This window comes from Elephantulus edwardii, unplaced genomic scaffold, assembly GCF_000299155.1.
Source record: "Elephantulus edwardii isolate Elephantulus edwardi_28Jun2011 unplaced genomic scaffold, EleEdw1.0 scaffold00314, whole genome shotgun sequence".
NCBI lineage: Eukaryota > Metazoa > Chordata > Mammalia > Macroscelidea > Macroscelididae > Elephantulus > Elephantulus edwardii.
In genome coordinates, this window is record NW_006400064.1 from 1,976,272 (window position 1) to 2,003,025 (window position 26,754).

General features: G+C 46.3%; 2 protein-coding genes across 2 annotated transcripts in view; one reads left to right on the plus strand and one right to left on the minus strand.

Annotated features, from left to right (window-relative positions):
• EPN2 (epsin 2) overlaps nucleotides 1-1,381 on the plus strand; it is a 77,094-nt gene extending 75,713 nt beyond the window's left edge. The window contains exons 8-9 of the mRNA XM_006901207.1: nucleotides 243-458; nucleotides 1,083-1,381. Coding sequence (XP_006901269.1) covers nucleotides 243-458; nucleotides 1,083-1,381 — 515 coding nt within the window. The remainder of the gene's footprint in view (nucleotides 1-242; nucleotides 459-1,082) is intronic.
• A 7,134-nt stretch (nucleotides 1,382-8,515) lies between these two features.
• The window catches only part of B9D1 (B9 protein domain 1), a 40,677-nt gene continuing 22,438 nt past the window's right edge, over nucleotides 8,516-26,754 (minus strand). Inside the window, exons 4-7 of the mRNA XM_006901208.1 lie at nucleotides 11,494-11,590; nucleotides 10,160-10,222; nucleotides 8,848-8,915; nucleotides 8,516-8,658 (exon numbers count right to left, since the gene is read on the minus strand). Coding sequence (XP_006901270.1) covers nucleotides 8,516-8,658; nucleotides 8,848-8,915; nucleotides 10,160-10,222; nucleotides 11,494-11,590 — 371 coding nt within the window. The remainder of the gene's footprint in view (nucleotides 8,659-8,847; nucleotides 8,916-10,159; nucleotides 10,223-11,493; nucleotides 11,591-26,754) is intronic.

Sequence of the window (26,754 nt, forward strand, 5' to 3'; positions counted from 1 at the left end):
CAATGCCCTTGCCTCCTCGTGCCTCTCCTCAGGAGCTGTGTTCTCACTGGCTACACAGTATCTGCTTATTTCACAGCTTCTCCTGTTGGGGGATAGGTCAGTCCTGCAGTGACACCCATCTCCACATCTCCACAGGGCTCCCAGGGAACGACAACGGGCTGGACAGCTTGTGTGTGACTGGGATGCCTGTGAGGTCTGAGTGTGAGCCATGAGCCTCACTGTGTTGTGTCCTTGTCTTGTAGCCGAACCCATGGCCTCTCTGCCATCCCAAAGCAATGGAGCAGTGAGCCCGGATCTCTCTGACTCTCAGCCTCTGACCATTGCCCCTGGCAAGCCCAGCAGTGCCCGGAAAACTCCTGAGTCCTTTCTGGGCCCCAATGCAGCCCTGGTAAATCTGGATTCACTGGTGACCAAGCCTGCCTTGCCGGCCCAGTCCCTCAATCCCTTCCTGGTACCAGGTATGCACCCCCAGGGCGTCATCCGGTTGTGGCCCTTATTCTCTTCCACCTCTGATAAGTTTCTCCTTCAGCAGGTGCTGTTACACCTGCCCAGTGAGGGGACCTGGGCAAGCAAGTCCTTGCCCTTCCCTGTGGGCTACGGCGCATTCTCAGTGAGGGGGTGCTCTCAGGGGGTCTCTGCCAGAGCTGGAGCATCGCCCTTGGTGGGCCATGTTACCCCAGGCTGCCCATGAAAACCTTTCCAGAGTCCTAAGACAGGCAGTTCTGTGGGTTCAGACAGCATCTTAGTATGTGTTTACTAAAAAGAGGGTAGGCTAAATAGGGGAGCCAGGCCTCCTGCAGTGCCCTGAACCTAACCTACGTGTCAATGTCCAGCTATGTGTGTTTCCCGGGCTTCCTGGGTGACCAACTTTTGGTGGTGAGAGGCAAGGTGGGGGCCCCGAAGCCAGTGTTGCAGACATCACATGCCCTGGGCCGCACCCTTTACTGGGGGCTCATCAGCGGCTGAGATGGGCCTCAGACACTGCAGGTGGTGTCAGTGTGGGTGGGGCCCATGCTTAACACTTCTGGAGACCATGCTTCCTCCTTAATAGTTCTGCCACTGCTCATCCTGCTCTCTTCTAGGTCCAGCTTCAGCCCCGGCCCCAGTCAACCCCTTCCAGGTGAACCAGCCTCAGCCACTGACTCTGAACCAGCTTCGGGGGAGCCCAGTCCTGGGGGCCAGTGCATCCTTTGGGCCCAGCCCAGCTGTGGAGCCCCTGGTGATGCTCACCATGGCCCCCAGGGCCCCACACCCAGCTCTGGGCAGCAGTGGCTCCTCGTTGACACCACTGGGCCCTGCAGCACTGAACATGGTGGGCAGTGCCGGCATCTCCCCCTCAACAGCTCCAGCCTCTGGCACGACCAACCCCTTCCTGCCCTAGTGTCCAATTGCCGGCTACCAGCGTGGTGGCTCGAGTGTGCCCGAGAGGGCCTGGTCTTGGAGGAAGTCAGAGCACCCGCATTCCAGTGGCCTGAGCTCTCCTTGCAGCCCAGCCCCCCTTGAACTGCTATAGCTGGAGGCCCACACAGCTTGCCAGGCCTCAGTGCCCCTGCAGGTCAACACTGCCAAGTCAGCTCTTGCTGCCTTTCCACACCTGTCTTGGCACTAGCTGGGAGGGTTCCCTGTCAGCTCTTGCTGCCTTTCCACACGTCTTGGCACTAGCTTGGAGGGCTCCCAAAGCTCAGAGGAGGGAGTGAGCACTATGCCACTGCCAGATGAGCCCAGGCATGTGGTAGACATGTGCCCAGACTGGGGCAGGAAGGCCTGCACTTGGCACAGACATGGACTCTGGAAGTGGTTGTGCATATTTTACATTCTTTGACTCGTGTGAGAGTTCAGAGTATGCATAATCACTGTGGAACAACTCTTGAATGAAATCTACTAGAGCAAGCTTTAAAACTAATCTGAGCATAACCCTGCTATGTGGCTATATGCTTGTATACGTTTGCACATATTTTGTTTAGTACAGTTTCATATTTGAGTTTGCAGAATTATCTAATAGTCTTTTTTGGCTAATATTTTTATAATGTTTTTATTTAACTGTCTACTTTTGATAGAATTCACCAGGTCTGGATGAATTAGATATTGGCACATGTCATTTTAGTGGTTTAAATCCTATTTATGGTTTTAACTCTCTAAGAAAATTTAAAAGGAGTCATTTGGATAACAGGAAAAAATGCCTTATGAAAAAAATAGAGCAAATTTTTGTGATTTTATAGGGAAAAATATGATAATTTGATTATACATGTTTATTTAAACCCAAACAAAAAACCCTACAACAATAACAGAGAATTTTGGCCCCCATCCTTTTCCTTTCAATGTCCTTTTTTGGTGAAGTACCAAACTGATGGACTTTTAGCCATTTGGGCTATATTCTGAGCAAGAGGCTGTTTTCCTAACTGATAGACCAACATCTGAATTAGAGAAAAAGCTAATGTATAAGTATGGCTTACCTGTTTCTATCAACTAATTCCTTTTCATTAAAGGTAAACACGGATTAACAAGGACTTCTTTACAGTGGAGGCTGAGATGAAAGGAACCTCTAGCACCCTTGGTGTCTGGTCCCAGCTTAGGTTACGGATGGGCTAATACGGCCAGGACAGGGTAGGACTAGACAGACCCTGACTTATCTGACACTCTGGCATATGTTGCTAACATAAGAAAAAAATTTAACTTCTTTGGACAGGAAGAGAAAATTATTCTCACAAAGAGCAGATTGTAGGGGAGCTCTGGTGGCCTAGTGGCAAGGAGCTGCAACTACAATCCCAGAGGCACACGGTTCAAATCCACCAGATGCTCTGCCGGGAAAAGGAGGGACAATCTCCTTCTGTACCAGTCAGATCTGATTTGACGGTGTACACACACACACACACACAGAGCAGATTGTAACAAGCATCCTCCTCTCAGCCTCTTGCCCGCCGCCCCCCTGCCGTCACTAATCAGTCACGTTAAGACTAGAGGAGGGTTGCTTTTCTCTACTCTAGGGAAGGGCTTCCCTGTTCGGAACACTCCACAAGTCAACCCTAAGAGCTCCCTAAGGGAGCAGTGGGCCCCTCCCCACTCCTGGGTCTGAGGAAGATTGGCCCTCAGGAGTGGGCACTAGTGAGCTTCAGGATTTTGTCCTAGGCCCAGATTTGGGGCTAGCTGCTGACTCAGGCAGCTTTCCTGTCAAGGCAGCACTATGTGAGCTCCTCTCCAGCCCAGATCCGTGTCTAACCAAAGGAGTCCCAGTTCTGCCCTGGAGTTCATGACAAACCAGTCCTCTTACCACATCAGGGCAGGCAGAAACTACAGAAATTCTGGTGTCTGTATGGGTTTTGTTCAAGAGCAGGTTGCCTGGCCTCATCTTTGCCTGGGGCAGTGGGTTGTGGGGCAGGAGACTCCAGAGTTGTGAGGAGTCTGGGTTGACCTGAGATCCTGGAGTTAGCGATTTCATTATAACAATAGACTGGTTCGGCTGTAAGGCCTTACATCTGCCTCTTGGATCACTACAGCCCTCCTCTCACTGATCCTAGAAGACACTGTCCCTGTCCCTGCTGCACTGATCACGAGGCCACACAGCTGCTCAATGTCCCCAGCCAGTGACTGGCTTTGAGCTTGTGTTGTCTTGAAACTTACTGTATAGATGTAACTTATCATTTTTATTTCAGTGCAGGTTTGCACTGTGTCCTTCCCCCATCCATCTTCATGAATCCTATCATAGAGAGTGGGGAGTTGGTAGGTTAGAGTAAGGGCAGATTTTTGCCAAAGGCCAGGTGTGTTCTTGCCACATACCCTGGGGACTTGGGGTCCCTGAACCTCCATAGAGTGGGGAGCTGGAGCTGGCATCCAGCGTAGTTCTTGCTCTGGTGGGCCCAGCTCCCCTCTGCCCCAATCTCATCCCAGCTGGTGTGGACACCAGCCTCTGGGCTTCTCCACGTAGAGCAGTCTAGATGACTGCCAGGTTTGGCCTTGGCTGACTTGCCACTTTTTGTGTACCTTCCTCAGGAAGAGCTGCCTTTAAAAGCAAGGGCTGCAACTTACCCTGACATGAGCATGTGGCTGCTGTGAGTCATTGGGTCCTGGCAGAACAAAGGACTTATCCTCTCTCAGGCCAGTCTCAGAGGAGGGACATGTCCATCCAGTGGCCAGAAAGGGGCACCCAAGGCCCTGGACTGTGTGCAGAGAGAAGGCTCAAGTCTTCTGCTGGATGGCCAGCATCATTCCTGGGCCTGCTAGGCAGCTCACTCCTCCAGATTCAACACCACCCCCAGCCTCCATTCAGAGACCCTAAACTTGGGCAACACACTGGCCTGGAGAACTCCTGAGTAGGGACTACTGGAACAAGGGTTAGTGGCAGTCGGTACTCGCCTGAACCATATGACGAAGGGTATATATCAGTGTTCCTGTCCTGCTGTGTGGCCAGCTTCCAGGCCTTTAGCCTCAGCAGAGCCCTCCCAAGCCGGCTCAGGAGCCAGCCTGTGTGACCACTATCTTCAGCAGGCAGCTCTTAAGGAGGCAGTGCAAGGCTGAAGTAGTCAGTCAGGTGTAGAGATGTGTCCAGGCCTGAAAAGGTTGAGTAGTCACAAGGAGATGACTGGTGAGCTCATCACCAAGTATTTCACAGCCATCTCCTGGCATATGTCATTGAGATCTGACTCTCTTTCAGGGGAGTTGTCTTAAAAGCTGCATTCAGCTCAAGCCTTGATTATTTCTGGAGGATGCACACACTGTCTGGACGCCTTACCTTATCTGCAGCTTCCAGGAAGTTATGATGTACAGCTGTAAGCCATACCACAGACTTGGATCCTGGAGCCTTCTAAGGGGAAAAGGGTCCCCAGAGAGGAGAGGCTGGCAAAGGGGCAGAAGGGCTTTGAAACTTCTTGCTGTCTGTGTCTCCCTCTGGGGTGCAGGCCACCCATTTTATGCCCTTTGGACACAGTGGAGATGGGTGTTAATCCCCAATTCCAGCCAGATCCATGTGCTGTTGGTCAGAGACTGTGCCCAGCAGTGCCAGGTCCCACACTCCACTCTGGTACGAGATGGGCCAATGACACTTTAGCATCTGAGGGGGGAACACTGGTACCATGGGCCTCCTCTCCTGCACTGCTCCTCTTTGGACCCAGCTGTTAGGCTTTGAGGGGCCACATGGAAAACAGTGAGGTGCTCTGGTCCTTAGTTCACACAGGCCTATACACTGCCAGCCATGGACATGCAGCATGTTGGATGCCCCAGCCCTGGTCAGCATCACGTAAGAGCCACCCTAGCAGCATAGAAGAGGAGGTGGCTGCTTCAAAGCAAAAAGTTTGGGGGTTGAGTAATAGGAAACTAAGAAACACATACATAAAGTACTTCATTAGACCCTTTTTTTAAAAAAAAACCTGAAGTTGCCATCCGCTAAAGCTCCTGACGATCAGGCTATGTTCTTAGGGTTTCCTTTGCATTTTTTAACAGTTGAGACTCTCAACCCTCCTTCCTAAACGTACACCTGCCTTTCTTGCTCCCTAATCTACTTTTCTCAGTGGGTCGCCACCATAAAGTCATCTGGGGCAGGAGTGGAAGTGCCACCTCATTACCTGGTACAAATGTTTCTGTTCTGAGTTCTAAAATTTGTCTCCTAGCTTAAGACAGCCAGTTTATACCACAAACATCCTGTGATTCTTTCATCATCAAGCAGTTGGCTTGAATGGCACATAACCTGCCTCCTAAGTTACAAAATGCATTTGATCTAATGTTTTATGTTTGCACAATACAGATCTTCTGTTCTCTATTATTTGTATCATCCTTTCATCCAGCTGCAGAAACACTCTTCACCCAATTCCTCTGTCAGTCACAGAGTGGCACAAATTGTTATCACACCTGGATGTGATACCTGAATGGCTGGCACTGAGTCCATCAACAAGTGCCATGGGGCAAAGGCCTGGCAAACACCATCTGAAAACAGCCCCTGGGACCCTGTGGAGCACTTCTACTCTGTCCCACATGTCACATTTTTCAGAACCCACTTTACAGCAACTAGTACTGGTAGGTTACACAGGAACAAACTTCAGGTTTGCAGTAGGTGAATACAGTGAAAATTTCTCTCAAATAGCCAACAAGATATTGGGGTGGTTCCCCTCCAAGTTGTGACTCAGTCATCTAGGTTCCTCCCTTAAGATCCTGCCCTTAACACCTGAAGGCAGGGTGAAGAACTAGAAGGGTCAATCGGAGATTCTTCATGGGCCAGAGTTATATCGGCCCATCCTGATGAAAGGGGCCAGGACAGTCTTGCACATGCCCACAAGAATGGTGTGAATAAGATTTGCTGCCAGACTGCAAGCCTATAAGGGTGATCGAGGCCCCAGACCTCAGCAGACCTGAGCTGAAGCTCATTTAAGTGATCACTCACACCCTCCTCCACCCTTCTCAATGCATAAAAGCTTCACCCTCTGAAGCCCTTAAACTTTACCATTGTCCTGCACCTTGACAGTCTGGGTAAGCATTTGTCAAAACTCAGCGGCAGGTTCACCTGACATCAAGTAATTTTATATAGTACTCAAAACCAGTTAAAAGTAAACTGATAACAGAAGGAAATGCTTGCCATTTATTTAGAAATACACTGATAAGACAGACTCACAAGAAGGTGTATGGCTGAAAAACAAGCACAGAAAAAGAGTAATGAATGGCTCTGGATGGTACGTGTGTGTCTTTGCTGTAGTTATTTCAACTTACCAGTGTTTCAACAATAAAATATTCAAAAATTACTCAAAAGGGTGACTGTCAAAGATGAGCTATGTGGCCGATGTGACCAGTCACCTGTGAGCACAGTCTAGGATAGTACGTGGCAAATGGCACCTTCAGGTTCTACACTAAATGTAAGCCAATAAATAAGAGTGTATTGGAGAGGTCAAGGGGTGTGTGTGTATGTGTGTGTATACACTGATTGGCACAGGAGGAAATTTAATTGCCCCGTCTCCAGCAGAGCATCTGGTGGATTCAAACTGTGCACCTATAGGATGGGATTGTGGCACAGCTTCTTGCCACCAGAGCTCCCTGGCCAAGGGCTTTTGTTGTTTTGCATTAGCAGGTTGATGGAACTGAGCCTGCAAATAGGGGATTCATGTTGGAGGAGGAAGGGGAGAATAACAAATTCCATCCTTGGAAAGTTGGAGGGAATAGCCAGCCACCTCAAGATGACTAAAGAAACAAAAGGTCTCATGTAGGGATATCTTCATTTCCTTGTGAGCTCAGCTTTGGGAAAGTAGGTAAGGGGTACTTAAGTTCTGAAAACAAAAGATGTGGAAGCATTTCTCAGAAGGCAGATGGATCCAGCTTCTCTTGAGTTTTGCCAGGAGAAAGAGCACCAAGTCTGATACAAGTGCATTGGAATGATGACCATGAGCCCCAAACTACAAAGCAAAAAAGGTAAGAGGGAGGTGGCCAGGGTGGGCATCCCAAGGCAGAATGCTGGAGAGGGAATCCTGAAGTGGGGAGCTGGGTGGGGAAGAGTTATGATGGCTGTTAAGGGATGGAGGTCAACTTCTTGGGGGTTACTAACATGGACAGTAAATGTTGCCAAGAATAGCCAAAGCCAACGAGAGGCATGAGTCAGTGGTGTGGTGTGGGTCTGATGGCCAAGTTCAGAGATGGATGGGACGGTTCTGGCAGTGTTAAAAAGGGTCAAGAACACACGGCTGACCACTAGGCCCAGGTAACAGGCATAGAGGAAGTGCACAGAAAGTTTCAGGACAGCACTGGGCTCAGCCAGAACCAGAAATATGAAGAATTTCATTGCAAGGCTTATGATACCACTCCGTGCATGGACAGTGACCTGGGAAGTGGTGCAGAGCCACATATTCTAGTGGATGCTGCCAGAACTGAAGTGATGGCTCAGGACAGAACAGGGTCCTCTCTGCAATCTCCCAAAGGTAGCAACTGCCTAGTGTTTTGCTGTGGGTATGCTGGACAGATTGCTGGCTATGGGGCCATAGCATGTGCCAGTGTGTAAACTGGGGGAATCACCTCCCTCCCATTCTGCCCCAGGAGAGGGCTCTGGCCCCCAGCTCTGGGCAGAGACCAGGCAAGGGACAGGCTGCATCTTATACCTACAGATGCCTCTCAGTTCTGCTAACATCACTGTCAAGTGATATGGACCTGGGTCCAGGGAAGCACCTCTAGATGGACCCTGTACCCATGCTAGGAAAAGGTACAGAGATGAAAGCATGAAATCTGCCATCCTGGTGTGTAGCCTCCCAGGCATCGCCTCTCCCTAGGCTGATTTGTAGTCCAACTGCCCATAGTGTTTTGTGGAAGGAAACATCCTGCTCCAAGGCTTCAGGCCCATCCTCATCACCACCAGGGCCTGGGGACCACCAGCGCTGGAAGGACAGAGGGTCACACCTAAGGAGGGAGAAGCTCCAGGCTTACGTCTCTGGAAATGGCATATTGTAGTCTATCAAACTAGTTTCTCAAAGCTGTACCTGCAGTCCACTCTCCAAAGAGGCAGCAGCAAGGGGAGTCATTACCTGCAGCGCCAGGTATGGGATAGCAGGGGCTGTTAGCCGAGGGCACCTGGGGGTGAAGCAGGCCCTGCGAGGCCCTGAGAGTCCAGAGGCCCCATGTCATAGCCCAGCTTCCTCATGTCCTTGGTGACCACGTTCAGGAGGAGGGTGATGAAACCCTGGGAGCGGACCCGAGTCACTGGGAACAAAGGGTAGCATGTGAGCAATGCCAGGACACAGAGCCAGAGCCCTCTGAACAACCTTGAAGTCCAAGGGGTGGGGAAGACGTGGGAAATTCCTAGGTCCCAGCTCTGGCCACCCACCATGGCACTCGCCCACCCTGTCCAGGTTCCAGTGTGCCGGTGGGGATAGGGGTAGGGACGGTTACCTTCCCGGCCTTCACCCTGAGCCACCACCTTGGGGTCTGTATACTCAGGTCGCCGTCCCATGAACCAGCTGAGGAAACAGGACACTGGATGAGCAAGAAGTGTTCTTATCTCAGAAGCCTTCCACATCCCCAGCCTGCCTATTTATGCCTGTCTGAAAGGGAAATGTGGCCACCAGAGAGTGAAGACCCACTGGGGGTCGAGCAGAAATGGGCCTGTGGGCTTCTACCATGCCTGTCCCAAAGTACCCTAGCCCCACCTGTCCCCAAACCGCTGTCATCCCCTCAGCCCTCACCTCTCCTGCTCTCCAGCATCCCCACTAAAGCCTGCTGTGTGGACATGGGGGAGATGCTGGGCTGGATGAGGAGGAAATCCGCAAAGGATGACATGCTAAGGCAGAGGAGATACGGTCCTGGGGTCAGAGGCCATCTGTGGTCTAGCCAGAAGATGGGTGTGTCTGCGCTTTTAAGAGCATGAAACTTACAACTAGTTTCCTGTCAATGACCCCCAGGTTCTCACTCTGCTCTACTGGGGACGATGGCATCTGCCCTGTGGGCTCAGAGCAGTCCCCAGCCTGCCACTTGCAGTTCCGACCACTCTGTGTACTTGCCCTGGAAGCCCTTGCCCATGACTTGACTGGTGGTCAGATGTGCCTGCATCACATTCCCTCCCGTGTGCACACCCTCATACTCACTTAAGGCCTGGTCACAGGCTTGGGGGCTCAAGAAGGGAAGGCCCTCTTCAAAGCAGTGCCACCCCCAACATGCCCAAGTCCCAGTCTGAGCCCTTTGGTGCCACCATGTGGGGAAGGGCTAGGGCATGCAGGATGCAGCCCAAGTCCTCACAGTACAGAGACAGAAGTGTGACCTCCAGCCTTTAGCTGGCCGACTGACACAACTGAGTAGGGGCCACCAAACTGCTCCAATAGCACTCTCCCTAGGTGCACCCTGGCATTTTCCCTCACGGGGCTCCTTCACAGGCCCTGCAGGGTTCCAGTTCAGAAGAGCCATCCACCAGGGATAGGCTAACCTGCATTGCTGGCTCAAGGCCTCCCTATTAGGCTGTTCACAGACTGAGGTCTCTCCAGCAGCCCACTTTGTATGTCACATTTGCCAGGAGGCCTTCAGTAACTGAGCTGAGGACGACTGTGTGGCTTTCCTCATGCTGCTACACATGTTGTTCAGGGTGCCCAGACCACTTAATGACCCTGCAGGACCTGTGTACAAGACAGGTCAACAGGACACATGACAGTGGAATGTGACACCTGTCCACTGTCAACGAAGAGGAGGAACTGGGGGAGGTTAGAAAACTCACCTTGTAAACTTCTGCAATTTAGATGTAGATTCCGGGACAAACATAGGAATGATCCTTTTGTGTCTAAAACAAATGTTTTGACAAACAAATGCAGCTCACATACAGAGTGGCAAAGCACACCATCCTGAACCGCCCATTAATTACTGTAGAGACTGGGGTCCTGCAGAATCAGACCATCTGCTGACGCCAGAGTACTGGACTCCACCCACCAGCACATGCCACAGCTTGACCCATCCTTATAGACCCTACCACAGCTTAACACATCCTTTTGACCCCCTTGTTCTTTTGAGGGCAAAGAGGATGCTGTTTGCATTAAAGAGTGGTGGCTTCTTGCATCCTCAGCAAGCCTTGGCCTCTTCCATAAATCACATCCTCTGCCTCTGTCAGATGTCATCTGGATGCTCTCTCCCTAGGAGCTCTGGTGGCACAGTCCATAGTGAAGAGAATGACAGCCCATAACTGTGTCTCTCCACCAGCTGTTCTTTAGGAGGAAGATGGGCAGTTTCCTCCCAGACCATTTACTACCTCGGAAAACCTGCTGCACTGTCAGCTGTGAGTGGGTTCGAATTCTCCAACAATGAGCTATTTCTTCTTCTTTCTCCAGGAAGCCCCCATGAGTCTCTAGTCCTACTGTGGCCACCCTGTCCTTGTCCCTCTCCTGCCCGAGAACCTTAGGGTCCTGGCCTTTGCACATGCTGTTTGCTACTCACAGGTCCCCAAGCTGTGGTTCCAGCACCTCTCCACCAAGCTCTCCATCCCCCATGCCCTGTACTTCCAGTTTCAGCACACCTCCAAGTTCCCAGCAACTCTTAGCCCTGGCCCATATTTCCCCCTCCTCTGGACATTGTCCTTTTAAGGCCAAATGATCTGTCTTTCCTTTGGACTCAGAGGACCCTGTCATCACAACTGCCAAAAAAGGACTAAGTCTCTGTCTTCTCCACTGTTCTGGAGGTTTCTGTGTGGAGGTCCATGTCTGACACATATGTGCCCTGCTGCTTGGCAAAGCAGGACACAGAAGGGCTCACAGACCATTTAGTGAGGGACTAAATGAAAGATGGACTAGAATTTCTAGCAGCTCTGTCTCTGGAACCCTGATGCTCTTCACTTGTGGGGTGCTCAGACACTCTTGTCTATCCCACATGGTGCATGAACTGCAGCATGAGCCTTCCCTACACAATGGTCTCTGTGTACCTGCTCCAACACCTCCTTACCCTTAGCTGCATCTATCCTAGGGACTGCAGAAGGTCCTGTCTATTCCTGGACAAGCCCTGTCCCAAGGCAGGATGGTCCAGTGAGGGGTAGACTTTGACCCAGACACCAGAACAAGGACTTACCGCCCAGGTGAGAAAGGAACGTGCACCACCCCGTAGCCACGGACCACGTCGTTCCCGAACACATCTGGGCCATAGACACTGAGCACGATCTGTGGCCCTTGAGAAGAACAAGGTGAGGTCACAAGGGTAAATACTGGGGGAAGTACAGAGCAGACCTCGGGACAATGGGCACAAGATGGAAGGCACAAGAGACATGGGAACTCCCCCACTAAGAATCTCTACCAAACTCCAATCAAAGTAGGTGAGAGGCTGTGGGGCCTAAAATCTGTTGGCTTTTCCTGCCTGCTCCTCAGCAAACTCTGTGTGCCCCAAGAGGCCCAGTAAACACCCCCTAGCTGCCTACAGAGAGCAAGGCCTACTCCAGACCTTGGCAACACTGCAACCCAGAACTGTTCCTGAAGCTACTAGCTTGACAGAGTCAGCCAGGCCAGGACTGCTGGGTCCCCAGAGCCATAGATCTACTTGCTTTGGAGATGTGTGAGAGAAAAGTCCTTTTAAAATACGCATGTTCACCGCCAACAGGGAGACAGATGTTATTGTTGTTGGTATGTGCTGTCGAGTCGCTTGCGATTCATAGCGACCCTATGTACAAAGGCCTTAAACCGTGCTCTATCCTGTGCCAATCGCACTGCCTCTGACACACCCATCCCAATTACCCCAGTCGCTGAATTAATCCATCTCATAGAGGGTCTTCCCCTCCTACGAAGTCCCTCCACCCTCCCAAGCATGATGTCCCTCTCCAAGGACCTGTCCCTCCTTACAACATGTCCAAAGTATATCAGATGAAGCCCCAGAATCCTTGCCTCCAAGGAGCAGCCTGGTTTAACCCTCTCCAGGTTGAATCTGTTTTCTTGGCAGTCCATGGTATATTCAATACTCTTCTCCAGCACCACAGCTCAAAGACATCAATTCTCCTTCTATCCTCCCTAGTCATTGTCCAACTCTCTGATGCATAACAAGTGATTGCAAAGACCAAAGCCTGTATCAGACGCACCTTAGTCTCCAGAGTGACACCATTGCTCTTCAGGACCCTGGAGAGGTTCCTAACAGCAGACTATCCCATGGCAATGTGCCTTTTAATTTCCTGGCTACTGGTGCCAAGAGTGTCGACTATGGAGCCAAGCAAACTAAAGCTGTGTACAATCTCAATCTCTTCACCATCCATCCTGATGCTGCCAATTGGTCCAGTGGTGAGAATCTTTGTTTTTTTGACATTGAGCCTCAGTCCATACTGAAGGCTGTAGTCCTTGACCCTCTGCAGCAAGTGCATCCTCAAATATTAGTTGATTAGCAACTCTGGATGTTAAGCACTTTCTTACTCCCATGAAAATGAGGTTGTGGGTTCTAGGTTCTCTGGCGAGAAGGGAGGGCATGAAGTCGAATCCTTTCTCCACTACTGAGTGATCTCAGTTAAACTGTCAACCCTTTCTGCACCTGCTCCCTCATCACCGAGATGGTAAATACCTCATAACTGTCATGGAAGAGACTCCCTAAGTTTAGTTTAAGAATTAGTTCCTACTTGGAATAACAGAGGCCTACTGGTAAGGAGTAACAATGCCAACCCAAAGGCACATGGTTCAAATCCACCAACTGCTCCTCTGCAGGAGAAACATGGGCAATCTCCTCCTGTGTGATGTACTTACTAAAACTCACTGTGAGTCTGTTCCAACTCGACGGTACATAACAAAAAAGAAGTGTTCCCATCACTACCCTAGAAAGGTAATTCACCATTCTGAATTTTATGGAACTACTTCCTTACTTAATGTTACAAGCAATGTCGACTCCCCATATAAATATGCTGTTTAAGTGTCATCGAGTCAAGTATGAACCCTATGAACAATAGATCTGAACTCTGCCTGATCTGATCCTGTGCCAATCTTATCTCTGACATACTTGAGCCCATTGCTGCAATCACTGTAATCCATCTCACTGAAGGTACTCTTTGCTTTTGCTGATCTTTCTGATCACAATGTCCCTTTCCACAGAATAGGCTCTCCTAACAACATACCCAAAGTCTTTGATATAAAGCTTTGCCACTTTTGCCTTTAAGAAGCACTCTGGCTACACCTTTTCCAAAATACATCTATTTGTTCTTTTGGCAATCTATGGGATAGTCAGTACTCTTCTCCAACACCGTAATGCAAAAGTATCAATTCTTTTTGTTATTCATTGTTGAGCTCTCAGAAGTGACTGAAAAGACCATTGTTTGAATTAGGCGCACCTTCGTCTTCAAACAGACATCATTGTTCCTCAATACTTTGGAGGAGTCTTTAACTGCAAACTTCCCCAATGCAATATACATCTTTAATTTCTTGACTGATGGTACCAAGGATGTTGGATCCAACTATGATGAAATCATTGACAATTCCAATCTTTTCTCTATCATGATGTTACCTATTGACCCCAGTGCTGAAAATTTCTGTCTTGACGTGTAGAGATGTAATCTATATTGAAGGCTGTAGTCTCTGATTCTGTAGCAAATGTTTCAAGTCCTCCTCTCTTTTAGTAAGCAGTCATGTCACCTGCATAATGCAGGCTGTTGATCAGTCTTCCTCTAACCCTGATGCCACATTCTTCTTCACAGAGTCCAGCTTCTTGAATTATTTGCTCGGCATACAGACTGAAGAGGTATGGAGAGAGAATATAACCCTGATGCATATTTGAATGATATACAATATTTTAATAGTCAACACTGTCCGTGAAATTAATTTCAGGCGTCTTACAGTGATTTACTCCTTTCTGATGCTATATAATATTTTGTCTAAATATAATTTATTCATTGTGAAGGCCATCTGAATGGTTTCTCTTTTGGGAGCTATTATAAAAGGTGAGGCTATTAGTATTCTGTATGTCTCTTGGTACACATATGTAGACATTTCTTTTGAGTATATAACCATGGAAGTTGCATAGGGCATGCATCTGTTCAGTTTTTGTTTTTTTTCAACTTTAGACGTAAGGAATTAATAGAGTTAGGGAAGACTGAGGCAGGCCCAGCCAGGGTGTTTGGTTATCTGTTCAGTTTTAAAAGCGCAAGCTGTTCTCCAAAGAACTTACATTAGCCTACATTGCCACCAGCAGTGTCTTCTGAGTTCCCATTATTCTGTATCTGTATGACGACTAGGTACTATCCATGTTCTTAATATTAGCTATTCCAGTAAGTGGTAACTCATTATAGCTTTAGCTTGCTTTTTTTTTTTCCTGTCTACTAAGACAAGGTAGACTGAGATTGTACACAGCTTTAGTTTGCTTGGCTCCACAGCCAACAGTCTTGGCACCAGCAGCCAGGAAATTAAAAGGCGCATTGCCATGGGAAAGTCTGCTGTTAGGGAACTCTCCAAAGTACTGAAGAGCAATGGTATCTCTCTGGAGACTAAGGTGCGCCTGATACAGGCCATGGTCTTCGCAATCACCTGTTATGCATCAGAGAGTTGGACAATGACCAAGGAGGATAGAAGGAGAATTGATGCCTTTGAGCTGTGGTGCTGGAGAAGAGTATTGAGAATACCATGGACTGCTGGGAAAACTAACAGATTTGTCCTGGAAAGGGTTAAACCGGGTGGCTTCTTGGAGGCAAGGATTCTGAGGCTCCGTCTAACATACTTTGGACATGTTGTGAGGAGAGACCAGTCCTTGGAGAAGGACAACATGTTTGGAAGAGTGGTGGGACGGCGCAGGAGGGGAAGGCCCTCTATGAGGTGATGTCAGAGACAGTGCGATTGGCACAGGACAGAGCAGAGTTTAGGGCTGTTGTACACAGGGTCGCTATGAGTCGCAAGTGACTCGAGGGCACATAACAACAACAAACAACAAGGCAAGGCTGATTTCTGGTAAGATGGCAGATAAGGAAGGTAGGCAAGCCCTCTTCAACTACAAAACTAGAAAACAAAAGTAACAGATTCCCAGAACCGGCCCTAAGCGCGGTGGTGGCGACTGCGAGTCCCGGAACGGCGGGGGTGGGGGTAGAAAGGGTGAAAAGAACTGGGGAACTGGGGTTGGGGACTCGGGTGCTGGGGTTCCCGCTCTCCTGCAGTCGGCGGCGAGCGCGCAGTGGACAGCGCGTGGAGCACTGCAGCTCGTGTGCGCTCCCGGCAGCTGCGGGGGCCCGCTGGCCAGGACCCTTAACCTGCGTGCGGGACCCTGGCAGGAGGATCTGCAGCCAGGTCTTCATGGGGGTCCAAAGAGGCTGCTATTTGTCTCCGATTCTCCCCCTTCCGGTCTCTAATGGGACCGAGTGGAGGGACCCCGAGACTCAGCCTTCCGGCACAGCAGGCTAACGGACGGCCGCCTCCGTGCTGCTACCGCCGGGAGGCCTCGTGGGGGCTTGTTTTCTTCCCGATCAGCCAAAAAGCTGAGGCGGGGTGCGGGGGGCATTACAGCCCGTTGGGTCCCGGGAGCTGGGGGGTTTGGGTGGGGCACAGTCGGTGGGGGAGGTTGGGTGGGCCCGGAGGTGGCGCAGACGCAGTCCGGGGCTTTGTTCTCGAAAGCCCCTTAGTGCAGACCAGCGAGGAGCTCGGCCAGGCCAGTGCGTGGAGGGACCGGCTTGGTCCTCTCCCCCGGATTAGGAGCGGGCTGAACTTGGCCGCTTCCTGGGTCCCCCGCCTCCCCATGCCTCTTCTGGGAAGGGGGCCTGCGAGAGCGAGGGCGACATGACGTCCGAGGACTTCCTGGAGCGACCTGTTCACGTGGGAGCCCGTCCACATGGGCTCCGGTCCACTAGGGCTGCCTTGTAAATGAGCCCAAAGCACGGAAGAAACAGCCCTGCGGGACCAGCAGCCCTCGTGGAAGGTCCTTTCAGCCCCATTCCTCATTTAAGTAATAAAGAGTGACAGACCAATTACATCAACATTGGTGGAAAGAAAAAAAAAAGTAACAGATTCGATGATAATCATGGAACCATGAGTTTCAAAAGAAAGAAGATAGAAGTTCACGCATGGACTGATGCAAGAATATGAATTAAAAAAAAAAAAGAATATGAATAAAAAAACATCAAACACATAAGACAGTGCTCGTAAATGGAACACTGACCATTTTCAAAGCTGAAGGCAGCCTTCTCACTGGCATGGGAACTCAGGACTGTGGCGATATCCACACCAGCAGTTTGCCCTCACAAGTGCCTGACCATCAAGTTGCTGAGAGTGTTCCCAAACCGGCCAGTGGCACTGGGGCAAGACTTGTGCCATTCTGTAGCTGGTGCTAGGCTTCATCATGTCTGCCCAGCAGCCAGCCTTGGACTGGTGGAGGCACCATCTCTAACTGGGGTCTATGCCTCTGAATGGGCACTCTTATGGATTCCATACCCAGGACACACCAGGCCTACATATGGTGCAGTGCACCCTCCAGGAAGTGCACTTGGGCATCACAGGCTGACAGTGACTATGATTCATACCAGTAGAGTATACCATCTGATTGGCTACCCTGCCTGCACCCACTTTCTGGACTGGCAGAACCTACATCCCAGCATGGAGGCCCTGAATCTCCAGGCTCTCTACACTAGAAGAGTCAATTCTAGGCTCAGTACATACGCTGGGCACTCAGCCACCTCTCAGACTAACAGAACCTCTTACTGAGCACCACAACTCAACCTTCTGCTAAACTGGCAGACACACTGGCAAAAGCCAGACTTCTTGCCTCCAATGCCACAGCAGTGGTGAAAACACCATTGGGTGACCAGCGCAAACCCCAGGCTTTCCTTTCTTCTTCTCCATTTTTTTTCTTTATGTCTTTGGGTCTTCTCTTTAGCTTTCCCCCTTTTTATTGCCTGTCTACTTCTTTTTCTTTCTGCCTTTATATTCTTATTCTCCTTCCTTTTGTACTCTACTCCCTCAGTTTTGGGTTTTATTTTACTGTAGAATCTTGGTTTTGAGCATTTTTGGAAGTTCTGGTTTTGGTCTCCCTTTTGAATCACTTGAGAAGGATCCACAAAATCCAGCCACATACATTCTTCCTGCAGGTTACCCACTGGGCAAAGAGAAAGACTGGTTCCCGCTGCAGCTAATCAACAAGGCACTGCAAACCACACAGCCTAGCCTGCCCCAACTGCTCTACATAATCAGAGAACAGCACACACAACTCCATCCTTTATCACACAGACCACAGGAAAGGTAGTGGAACACTAAATACCACCAAGCTGTGCAGCATACCAGCAAGGCTCAGATGTGTAAAATCACATAACATGAAGATGCCACCACCATCATGTCTCAAAGTAACTGATGACTTTAAACCACTGGAAAATAAAACAGGATACGATAGTAGATAAAATGAACCAAATTCAGAACCAGAAAATCTTTAGGAGGGAGAAATGTTACTGGAATTTCCTCCTAAGTAATTATAAAGACTGCTTTTTAAGTATCTTCTTCAAGATACTTTATTTAAAAAAAAACCCAAAAAACCCTAAAGAAGACATAGAAGAATTTAAAAAAGCAAATTCAAGAACAAATTTATAAAGATTAGGAGCCATGCAAAAATAGAAAACTGAGTTTATAATATTAACGCTAAAATTCCAGAAAGAGGTAACATACTGGAAGGACAGGTACCTCAGAGCTTCCAGCCTAAGACACACTAAAAAGCAGAACTGACCATCTACTTCTCAAATAATGGGCTCTCTAAATATAGAACAACACTCAAAAGCCCCATAAATCACAGAGGTAAGTGGACGGGCCTTTCAGGTTGGAACGCACTCAAAATGGGAACAGGGAAGAGCTGCCTCCTCAAAGCAGTACCCTCATGCCACTGATGAACCTTCATTTTCTAATTTGGCAAGACTCAAAATGAGGACAAAAAGCTGTGAACACCCACTAATAACAAGAACATGCAATATACAAAGTATGAATGTGGTCTTCTTGCTGTTAAGTGCTGTCCGGTAGAGTACAAGAACAACAGATATGAATCTTGCCCTATACTGTGCCATCCTTATCATCCCTGATGTACTCGAGCTCATTGCTGCGGTCACTGTTCAATCCATCACACTGAGGATCATCCTCTCTTTTACTGACCTCCACCTTTGCAAGCATGACATCCCTTTTCAAGGAATAGCTCCTAACAACATGCCCAAAGTATGTGAAATGAAACTTCACCATCCTTGCCTCCAAAGAGAACCTTTCTACACTTTGTCCAAGACATATTTGTTCTTTTGGCAGTCCATAAAATAGTCAGTACTCTCTTCCTAACACCACAACTCAAAGGCATCAATTCTATTGTCCCTATTCACTTTCCAGCCCCCAGATGCATAGCAAGTAATCAGAAAGCCCATGGCCACAATCAGATGTACTTTAGTCCTCAAAGTGACATTACTGCTCTTCAGGACTTTGAAGAGGTCCCTGACAAGCAGACTTTTCCCGGTGCAGTACATCTCCTGATCGCCTTCCTCATTTCTGGTATCAAGGGTGTTTACTGTGGATGAATAGTTGAATTCAATCTTTTCTCCATCTACCATATGTTGTTGCTTATTGGTGCAGTGGCAGGATTTATGTCTTCTTGATGTGAAGATGTAATCTATATTAAAGGCTTTCATCTTTGATATTCAATATTAAGTACTTCAATTATTCTTCACTTTCTGCAAGCGAGGTTGTGTTATCTCTATATCACAGGTTATGGATAAGTTTTCCTCCAATACTGATGCCACAGTCTTCTTTATAAAGTCCAGCTTCCTGAATGGTTTGCTCAGCATACAAATTGAATCAGTATGGAGAAAAGATACAGCACTGACACACACCTTTCTTGATTTTAAATCATGCAGGGGATCCTTGCTCTGTTTGAATGACAGATTTTTCAACTAAGTGTTCTGGGATTCACATTCTTTTTTAATGTTATAATTTATTTTTTATTAATGATTTTTAAATGAAACATATGTATATTTTTACAGCACATTCTTTCCATTTAATTTTCTGCCATTTATTCATCGTTGCACATTTTCCTTACTGCCAACCCCTACCCCCAGTTCATTTTTCTCTCTGAAGAAAAAATTTTTTTCATTGTTAAAAAATTCCCCTCCCAGTCTACAGTCCACTATAATATGCATTTCTTTTTCTGTAATCTTGTAATTAAAATAATAACTAATTATAAATTCCTTTAAAACAGTTCTCTCCCTCATCTATTTCAATGCAGTATACATTATTTATCCCCTTTTTACTTAGGTTCCCCCCCAACACCGATGTTAGTCCCATTTTACAACAGTGGCACTATGCAGTGATTGTCCTTTTGTGACTGAGATATTTTACTCAGCATAACATCCTCCAAGGTCACCCATTTTGCATAATATTTCATGAGTTCTTTGTTTTTCAATGCAGCATAGTATTCCATTGTGTGAATATACCACAGCCTCTTTATCCATTCGTTTGTTGATGGGCACATGGGTTGTTTCCAACTCTTTGCTATTATGAACAAAGCCACAATAAACATGGGTGTGCATATGGATTCATATTCTTTTCAATGCTAGCTATAGCTTGTTGTGAGCCACAGTTAAATGCCTTTGCATAACTAATAAAACACAAACATTTTTCTGGTATTCTTTGCTTTCAGCTAAGATCCATCTGACATCAACAATGATGTCCCTGGTATCATGGCCTCTTCTAAAGCCAGCTTTAACTTCTGACAGTTCTTTTTCAGTGTACTGTTCAAGCAGTTTTTGTATGATCTTCAGCAATATATTGATTGCAGGGGATATTAATGATATTGTTTGACAATTTCCACATTCTATTGGACCTCCTTTCTTGGTAATGGGAGCAAATATGTCCAGGTAGCTGTCTTCCAAATTTTCCACAGACTAGTAAGCACATCTGATGTTACATCTGTCACTTGAAAAATGTCAACTGATAACCCATTGATTTCTGAGGTCTCATTTTTTGCCAATGTCTTCAATGCAGCTTGAACTTTTTCCTCTCACCACTGGCTCTTTATCATATTCCACTTGCTGAAATATTTCAGTGTTGACCAATTCTTTTTTGGTACAGTGGCTCTTTCTTCTTTTGATGCTTCCTGAATAACTTAAGCTTTTGTCTGTATGATCTCTCAGTATTGTAACTCAAGGCTTAAATTTTTTTTACAGTTCATTCAGCTTGAGAAATGCCAAACAATTTCTTCCCTTTTTATTCTCCAGCTCCAGTTCTTTGCACATTCCATTAAAATGTTTTTCTTTATCTTCTTGAGTTAACTTTTAAATTCGTCTTTTCCTTTATTTTGGCATCCCTTCTCTTTGTTTTGATTTCTCAACACTCAAGTGCAATCTTCAGAGTTTCTTCTCTGAAATTCTGAATGAAGACATCCATTTTGGTCTTTTCTTCCTCTATCATTGTAATAACCATTTGCTTTCTTCATGGATAATACCTTTTATATCATCTCACAATTCATTAGTGTCCAATGCCTCCAACCTGTTCCTGAGATAATTTTTAAATTTAGGTGGGACAGATTCAAGGTTATATTTTGGTATTGTGGGCTTGTTTTCATTTCCTTCAGCTTGAATGTGAACTTGCACATGAATAATTGATGTTCTGTTCACAGTTAGCCCCTGGTGTGAATTTAACTGCTGATACTGAGCTTCTCCAATGACTCTTTCCACTGATAGAGTCAATCTGATTCCTATGTAGTCCATTAGGTGAGGCCCATGTGTACAGTGACTGACTGTGTTTCTTAAAAAAGGTATTTGCAAAAAACTCCCAAAAATACAAAATAAAAAATGGTATTTGCAATGAATAAATCATTGAATGTGCAAAATTCAATTATTCTATTACAAGCCTCATTTCTAGCATAAAGCCCATAATTCCCAACTACCATTCCCTCTACTCTGTTTCCCCAACTTTTGCATTCCAATCACCAATTATTATTAATGTGTCTTAAATGCATAGCTGGTCAACTGAAGACTGAAAAAGTTGGTAGAATTTCTCAATTTTCTCCTCTTTGGCTTTTGCTGTTGGTATTTATAACTGTACATAGGTACACAGAGTTTTCAGAGGCCTGCTATTTTTTAAATGGATGGCCAATCCTTCTTCCTAATCTGTCTTAATCTGAATGCTCAGCTTTAGAGAAGTATCCAACAGACAAGCATTTTACAGAAAAAATGAAAGATATATTCCTTATTTTGGAATTAACCATTAGTTTCAGAGTTGTCCTTGCCCTTGGCACAAGTGTCTTGACCCACTTATTAGCCTGTTCCACCATCCACCAGGATACCCATCCACTTCTACCCACTCCCTTCAACATCTATCTCCCATTGTCCAGCCCTTAATCTGATAGCTTATATCTGAAGTTTCCTTGGCTTCTGTGATTCCAAATATGTCAGCTGCTGACAGCTTCTTATGCTGTGAACAGTTTCTCTTAAGTATAGTAGTAATGTTTCCTGAGCTAAGGTGATGTGTCCTGTAGAACTGGTGTGTAGATAGGTTTTTTTCTTGGTCCAAGGGCCACAGGCCCGAGGGCCCTAATGATTCCCACGCAAGCTTGGGGTTTTCAAGTTTACCTGTGGGGTGGGTGAGGATTTTCAAGCCCCATTGCACTGTCTTGCCTCTCTGCCTGTGAAGATTTCTTTCTGCCCTCTCTACGCATCCTGCTAACAATTTCTGCGCAGGCTTGGAGGGCAAGGAAACACTGCATGGTTCAAAACTGGGAAGGACATATGCCGGGGTGTGTCCTGTCTCCATACCTTTTCAACCTGTATGCAGAACAGATTATCCAGGAGGCTGGCTCTACGAGGAGAAATTTGGCATCAGGATTGGTGGAAGATCTATCAACAATCTGCATTATGCAGAGGACACAACCCTGTTTGCTGAAACTGAGGAGGACCTGAAACACTTGCTGCAGAGGGTCAAGGACTGCAGCCTTCTATATGGATTGAGGCTTAATATCAGAAGACAAAGATTCTCACCACTGGACCAATTGGCAGCATCAGGATGGGTGGTGAAGAGATTGAGATTGCTGTTCACAGCTTTAGTTTGCTAGGCTCCATAGTCAACACTCTTGGCACCAGTAGCCAGGAAATTAAAAGATGTATTGCGATAGGAAAGTCTGCTGTTAGGGACCTCTCCAAAGTACTGAAGAGCAATGGTGTCTCTCTGGAGACTAAGGTGCATCTGATATAGGCCATGGTCTTTGCATTCACCTGTTATGCATCAGAGAGTTGGACAATGACTAAGAAGGACAGAAGAAGAACTGATGCCTTTGCACTGTGGTGCTGTAGAAGATTACTGAGGGTACCATGGACTGCTAAGAAAACAAACAGATTTAACCCTAGAGAGGGTTAAACCGGGCTGCTCCTTGGAGGCAAGGATCCTGAGGCTTCATCTGACATACTTTGGACATGTTGTAAGGAGGGACCAGTCCTTGGAGGGGAACATCATGGGAGAGTGGAGGGATGGCGCAGGAGGGGAAGGCCCTCTATGGGGTGGATTGATTCAGTGACTGGGGTAATCAGGATGGGTGTATAGGAGACAGTGCGACTGGCATAGGACTGAGCAGAGTTTAGAGCTGTTGTACATAGGGTCACTATGAGTCGCAAGTGACTCGATGGCACCTAACAACAACAATTTATACCTGAATAATGATTGTATTAAGAGGTCTTCTTTCTACATGTAATATCCTATCACTCAGAGAGTTGTTAAGGACAGATCTTGCAACAGTCTTTTTAACCACATCATTCTTCAAATTTTCATTCCTGCCAAAGTAGACCATATGATCTGTGATTCAAAGTGGCCAATGCCATTTTAGAGCACTAATGCTTAGGATGTCTATCTTTATGCATTCCTTTTAATATTTATAACTTTCCGTTTTTCTGCATTCATACCTCGTTACATTCTACATTCTAATTATTAATGGTTTCTCCTTATTTTTTATTAACTTCCTCTCTAAGCTCTACCTCTATAGCTACTTGCATTCCTCTACTGTTCATAGGGTTTCTGAAGGCCTGTTATTCACAAATTCCTTGAAATTCATGCTCTATGTCAAGGCCATACTTAGAACACTTAAACAGACCATTACGAAAGAAGAAACTGAACAGGTCATAAAAAGACTTCCCCATTAAAAAAGTCCTGAACTACATATGGCTTCACAGCTGAATTCTACCGAACACTCAGTGATGATCTATCACCAACTTTATTTAAATTCTTTTTTAAAAATTAGATAAAGAAGGTACAGACCAGTATCTGTCATGAATATAGATACAGAAATCTTCAACAAAATCCTAGCTAACAGAATATAAAAGCACATAAAATAATTAATTAATCATGACCAAGTGGGGGTTCATAACAAGTATGCAAGGATGGTTCAACATAAGAAAAACAATCAACATAATTCATCATATTAACAAAGCAAATAACAAGAACCATATGATCTTAGCAATTGATGCAGAAAAGGCATCTGACAAAATCCAACACTCTCTCCTGATAAAGACACTCAGCAAAATTGGAATTGAAGGGAATTTTCTCAACATAGTGAAAAATATATATTCAAAAACAAGAGCCAATAACATTCTCAATGTAGAAAGACCAAAACCATTTTCCTTGAGAACAGGGACCAGACAAGGATACCCACTGTCACCACTTCTATTCAGTAATATATTGGAAGTGCTTGCTAGGGCAATATGACAAGAAAATAAAAGGCATCCAGATCAGCAGAGATGGTTAAACTATTGCTATAGACAGGTGACATAATAGCATACACAGAAAACCCCAAGAACTCAAGAGAAAACTGTTCAAAACTAGTAGGCCAATTTAGTAGAGTGGCACAAGATAAGATCAATATCTAGCAGAATTTCTCTATAGTAACAAAGAGAACTCAGAGAAAGAAACCAAGAAATACCATTTATAGCAGCCAACCAGAAATTAAGATAATTGGGAGTGAGCCTTACTAGACACACAAAAGATCTGTACAAAGAAAACAACAGAACGTTTCTGCAAGACAAAATAAAAAAATAAATGGAAAAAATGTCCCCTGTTCATAGATAGGAAGATTCAATATTGTAAAATGACAATCCTACCAAAAACAATCTATATGTTCAACACAATCCCAATACAGATACCAAATTCATTTTTCAAGGAGATCGAAAGGCAAATTGTCAAGTGTATTTGGAGAGGAAAGAGACACTCAAAGCACTTCTGAAAACAAAAAATGAAGCATAGCACTCTCCAACCTCAAAACCTACTACACAGAGGTAGTAACCAAAACAGCATGTTACTGGTACAATGAGAGGCACACAGACCAATGGAACAGAACTGAGAACCCAGAAATGGACCCAGTTCTCTATGATCAACTGATATTTGACAAGAAAAGAAAACCTACCAATGGGAAATGACAACATCTTCAAGAAATGGTGCTGGCAAAACTGGACTGCTAACTGCAGAAAGCTGAAACAGGATCTACATCTCACACCATACAAAAAAAAATCAACTCAAGGTGGATCAGAGATGGAGTAAAGCCCAGGACCATCAAGTTCATCAGAGACAAACTGGGATCAAGCTTAGGCAGACTAGTATATTTGGTATAAAGAAGTTGATAAATACAGCCAGAAATACACAATCTGGAGAGGATAAAACTGATGAATGGGACCTGTAATTATTAAATCCCTGCGTGCATCAAAAACTTTTTCCAATAGAGTGAAAAGAAAATCTATTGACTGGTAACAAACATTTGGCCATATCATTTCAGTCAAGGGTCTCATATAAAAGTTTACAGAATCCTACAGGGCCTTTCCAAGAAAAAGACTGATAACACAATTACAAAATGGGGGAAAAGATATTGAAAAATTTCAACAGAGAAAGATCTGGATGGCCAACAGACACATGAAGAAATTCTCAAAATCATTGGCAATAAGAAGGATGCAAATCAAAACCACAATTACATACCATCCCACCCAACTGCAGTAATGAAGTTTAAAAGAACAGAAAGCAATAAATGTTGGAGATGATGTGGAGAAATTTGAACTCTCATACACTGTTGGTGGGATTGTAAAATGGTATAACCACTCAGGCAGGCAGTTTGGCATTTTCTCAGAAAGCTGAACACTGAAATTCCGTATGACCCAGCTTTTCCACTGCTTGGAATATATCCTAAGAATGAGAACTGAGGCACAACTGGAAATTTGTACACCAATTTCATAGAGTTATTCACCATCACAAGAACATGGAAATAGCCCAAATGTCCAACCACAATTGAATGAATTGAAATTATGGTATGTTCACACAATGAAATACTATGCAGTACACAGAAAAATGATTTTATAAATCAATACCTAACTTGGGAGGGACTAAAGAGCATTGTGCTAAGTGAACGAAATCAGTCCCATAAGGACAAATACTATATAAGACCATTACTGTAGAATGTGTATGAGGATCCAAGGGGGAAGGGTGGGAGCAGAGGGGTGAGGATGGGGCTGGGGGTTAATCACTGTTTCTGTTGTTATGTGCCGTCGAGTCACCTGTGACTCATAGCAACCCTATGTACAACAGCTCTAAACTCTGATCTGTCCTGTGCCAATCTCATTGCCTCTGACACACTCATCCTGACTGCCCCAGTCACCGAATCAATCCATATCCCAGAGGGCCTTCCCCTCCTGTGCCTACCCTCCACCCTCCAAAGCATGATGTCCCTCTCCAACGACTGGTCTCTCCTTACAACATGACCAAAGTATGTCAGACGAAGCCTCAGAATCCTTGCCTCCAAGGAGCAGCCAGGTTTAACCCTCTCCAGGATGAATCTGTTTGTTCTCTTAGCAGTCCATGGCACCTTCAGCACTCTTCTCCAACACCAAAGCTCAAAAGCATCAATTCTCCTTCTATCCTCCTTGGTCATTGTCCAGCTCTCTGATGCAAAACAAGTAACTGCGAAGACCATGGCCTGTAGCAGACGCACCTATGTCTCCAGAGACACACTGTTGCTCTTGAGTACTTTACAGAGGTCCCTAACAGCAGACTTTCCCATGGCAATATGTCTTTTAATTTCCTGGCTGCTGGTGCCAAGAGTGTTGATTGTGGAGCCAAGCAAACTAAAGCTGTGAGCAATCTCAATCTCGTCACCATCCATCCTGATGCTGCCATTTGGTCCAGTGGTGAGAATCTTTGTCTTCTTGACATTGAGCCTCTATCCATATTGAAGGCTGCAGTCCCTAATCCTCAGCAGCAAGCGCTTCGGGTCCTACACAGTTTCAGCAAGCAGGGTTGTGTCATCTGCATAATGCAGATTGTTCATGGATCTTCCACCAATCCTGATGCCACATTTCTCCTCATAGAGTCCAGCCTCCCGGATGATCTGTTCTGCATACAGGTTGAAAAGGTATGGAGA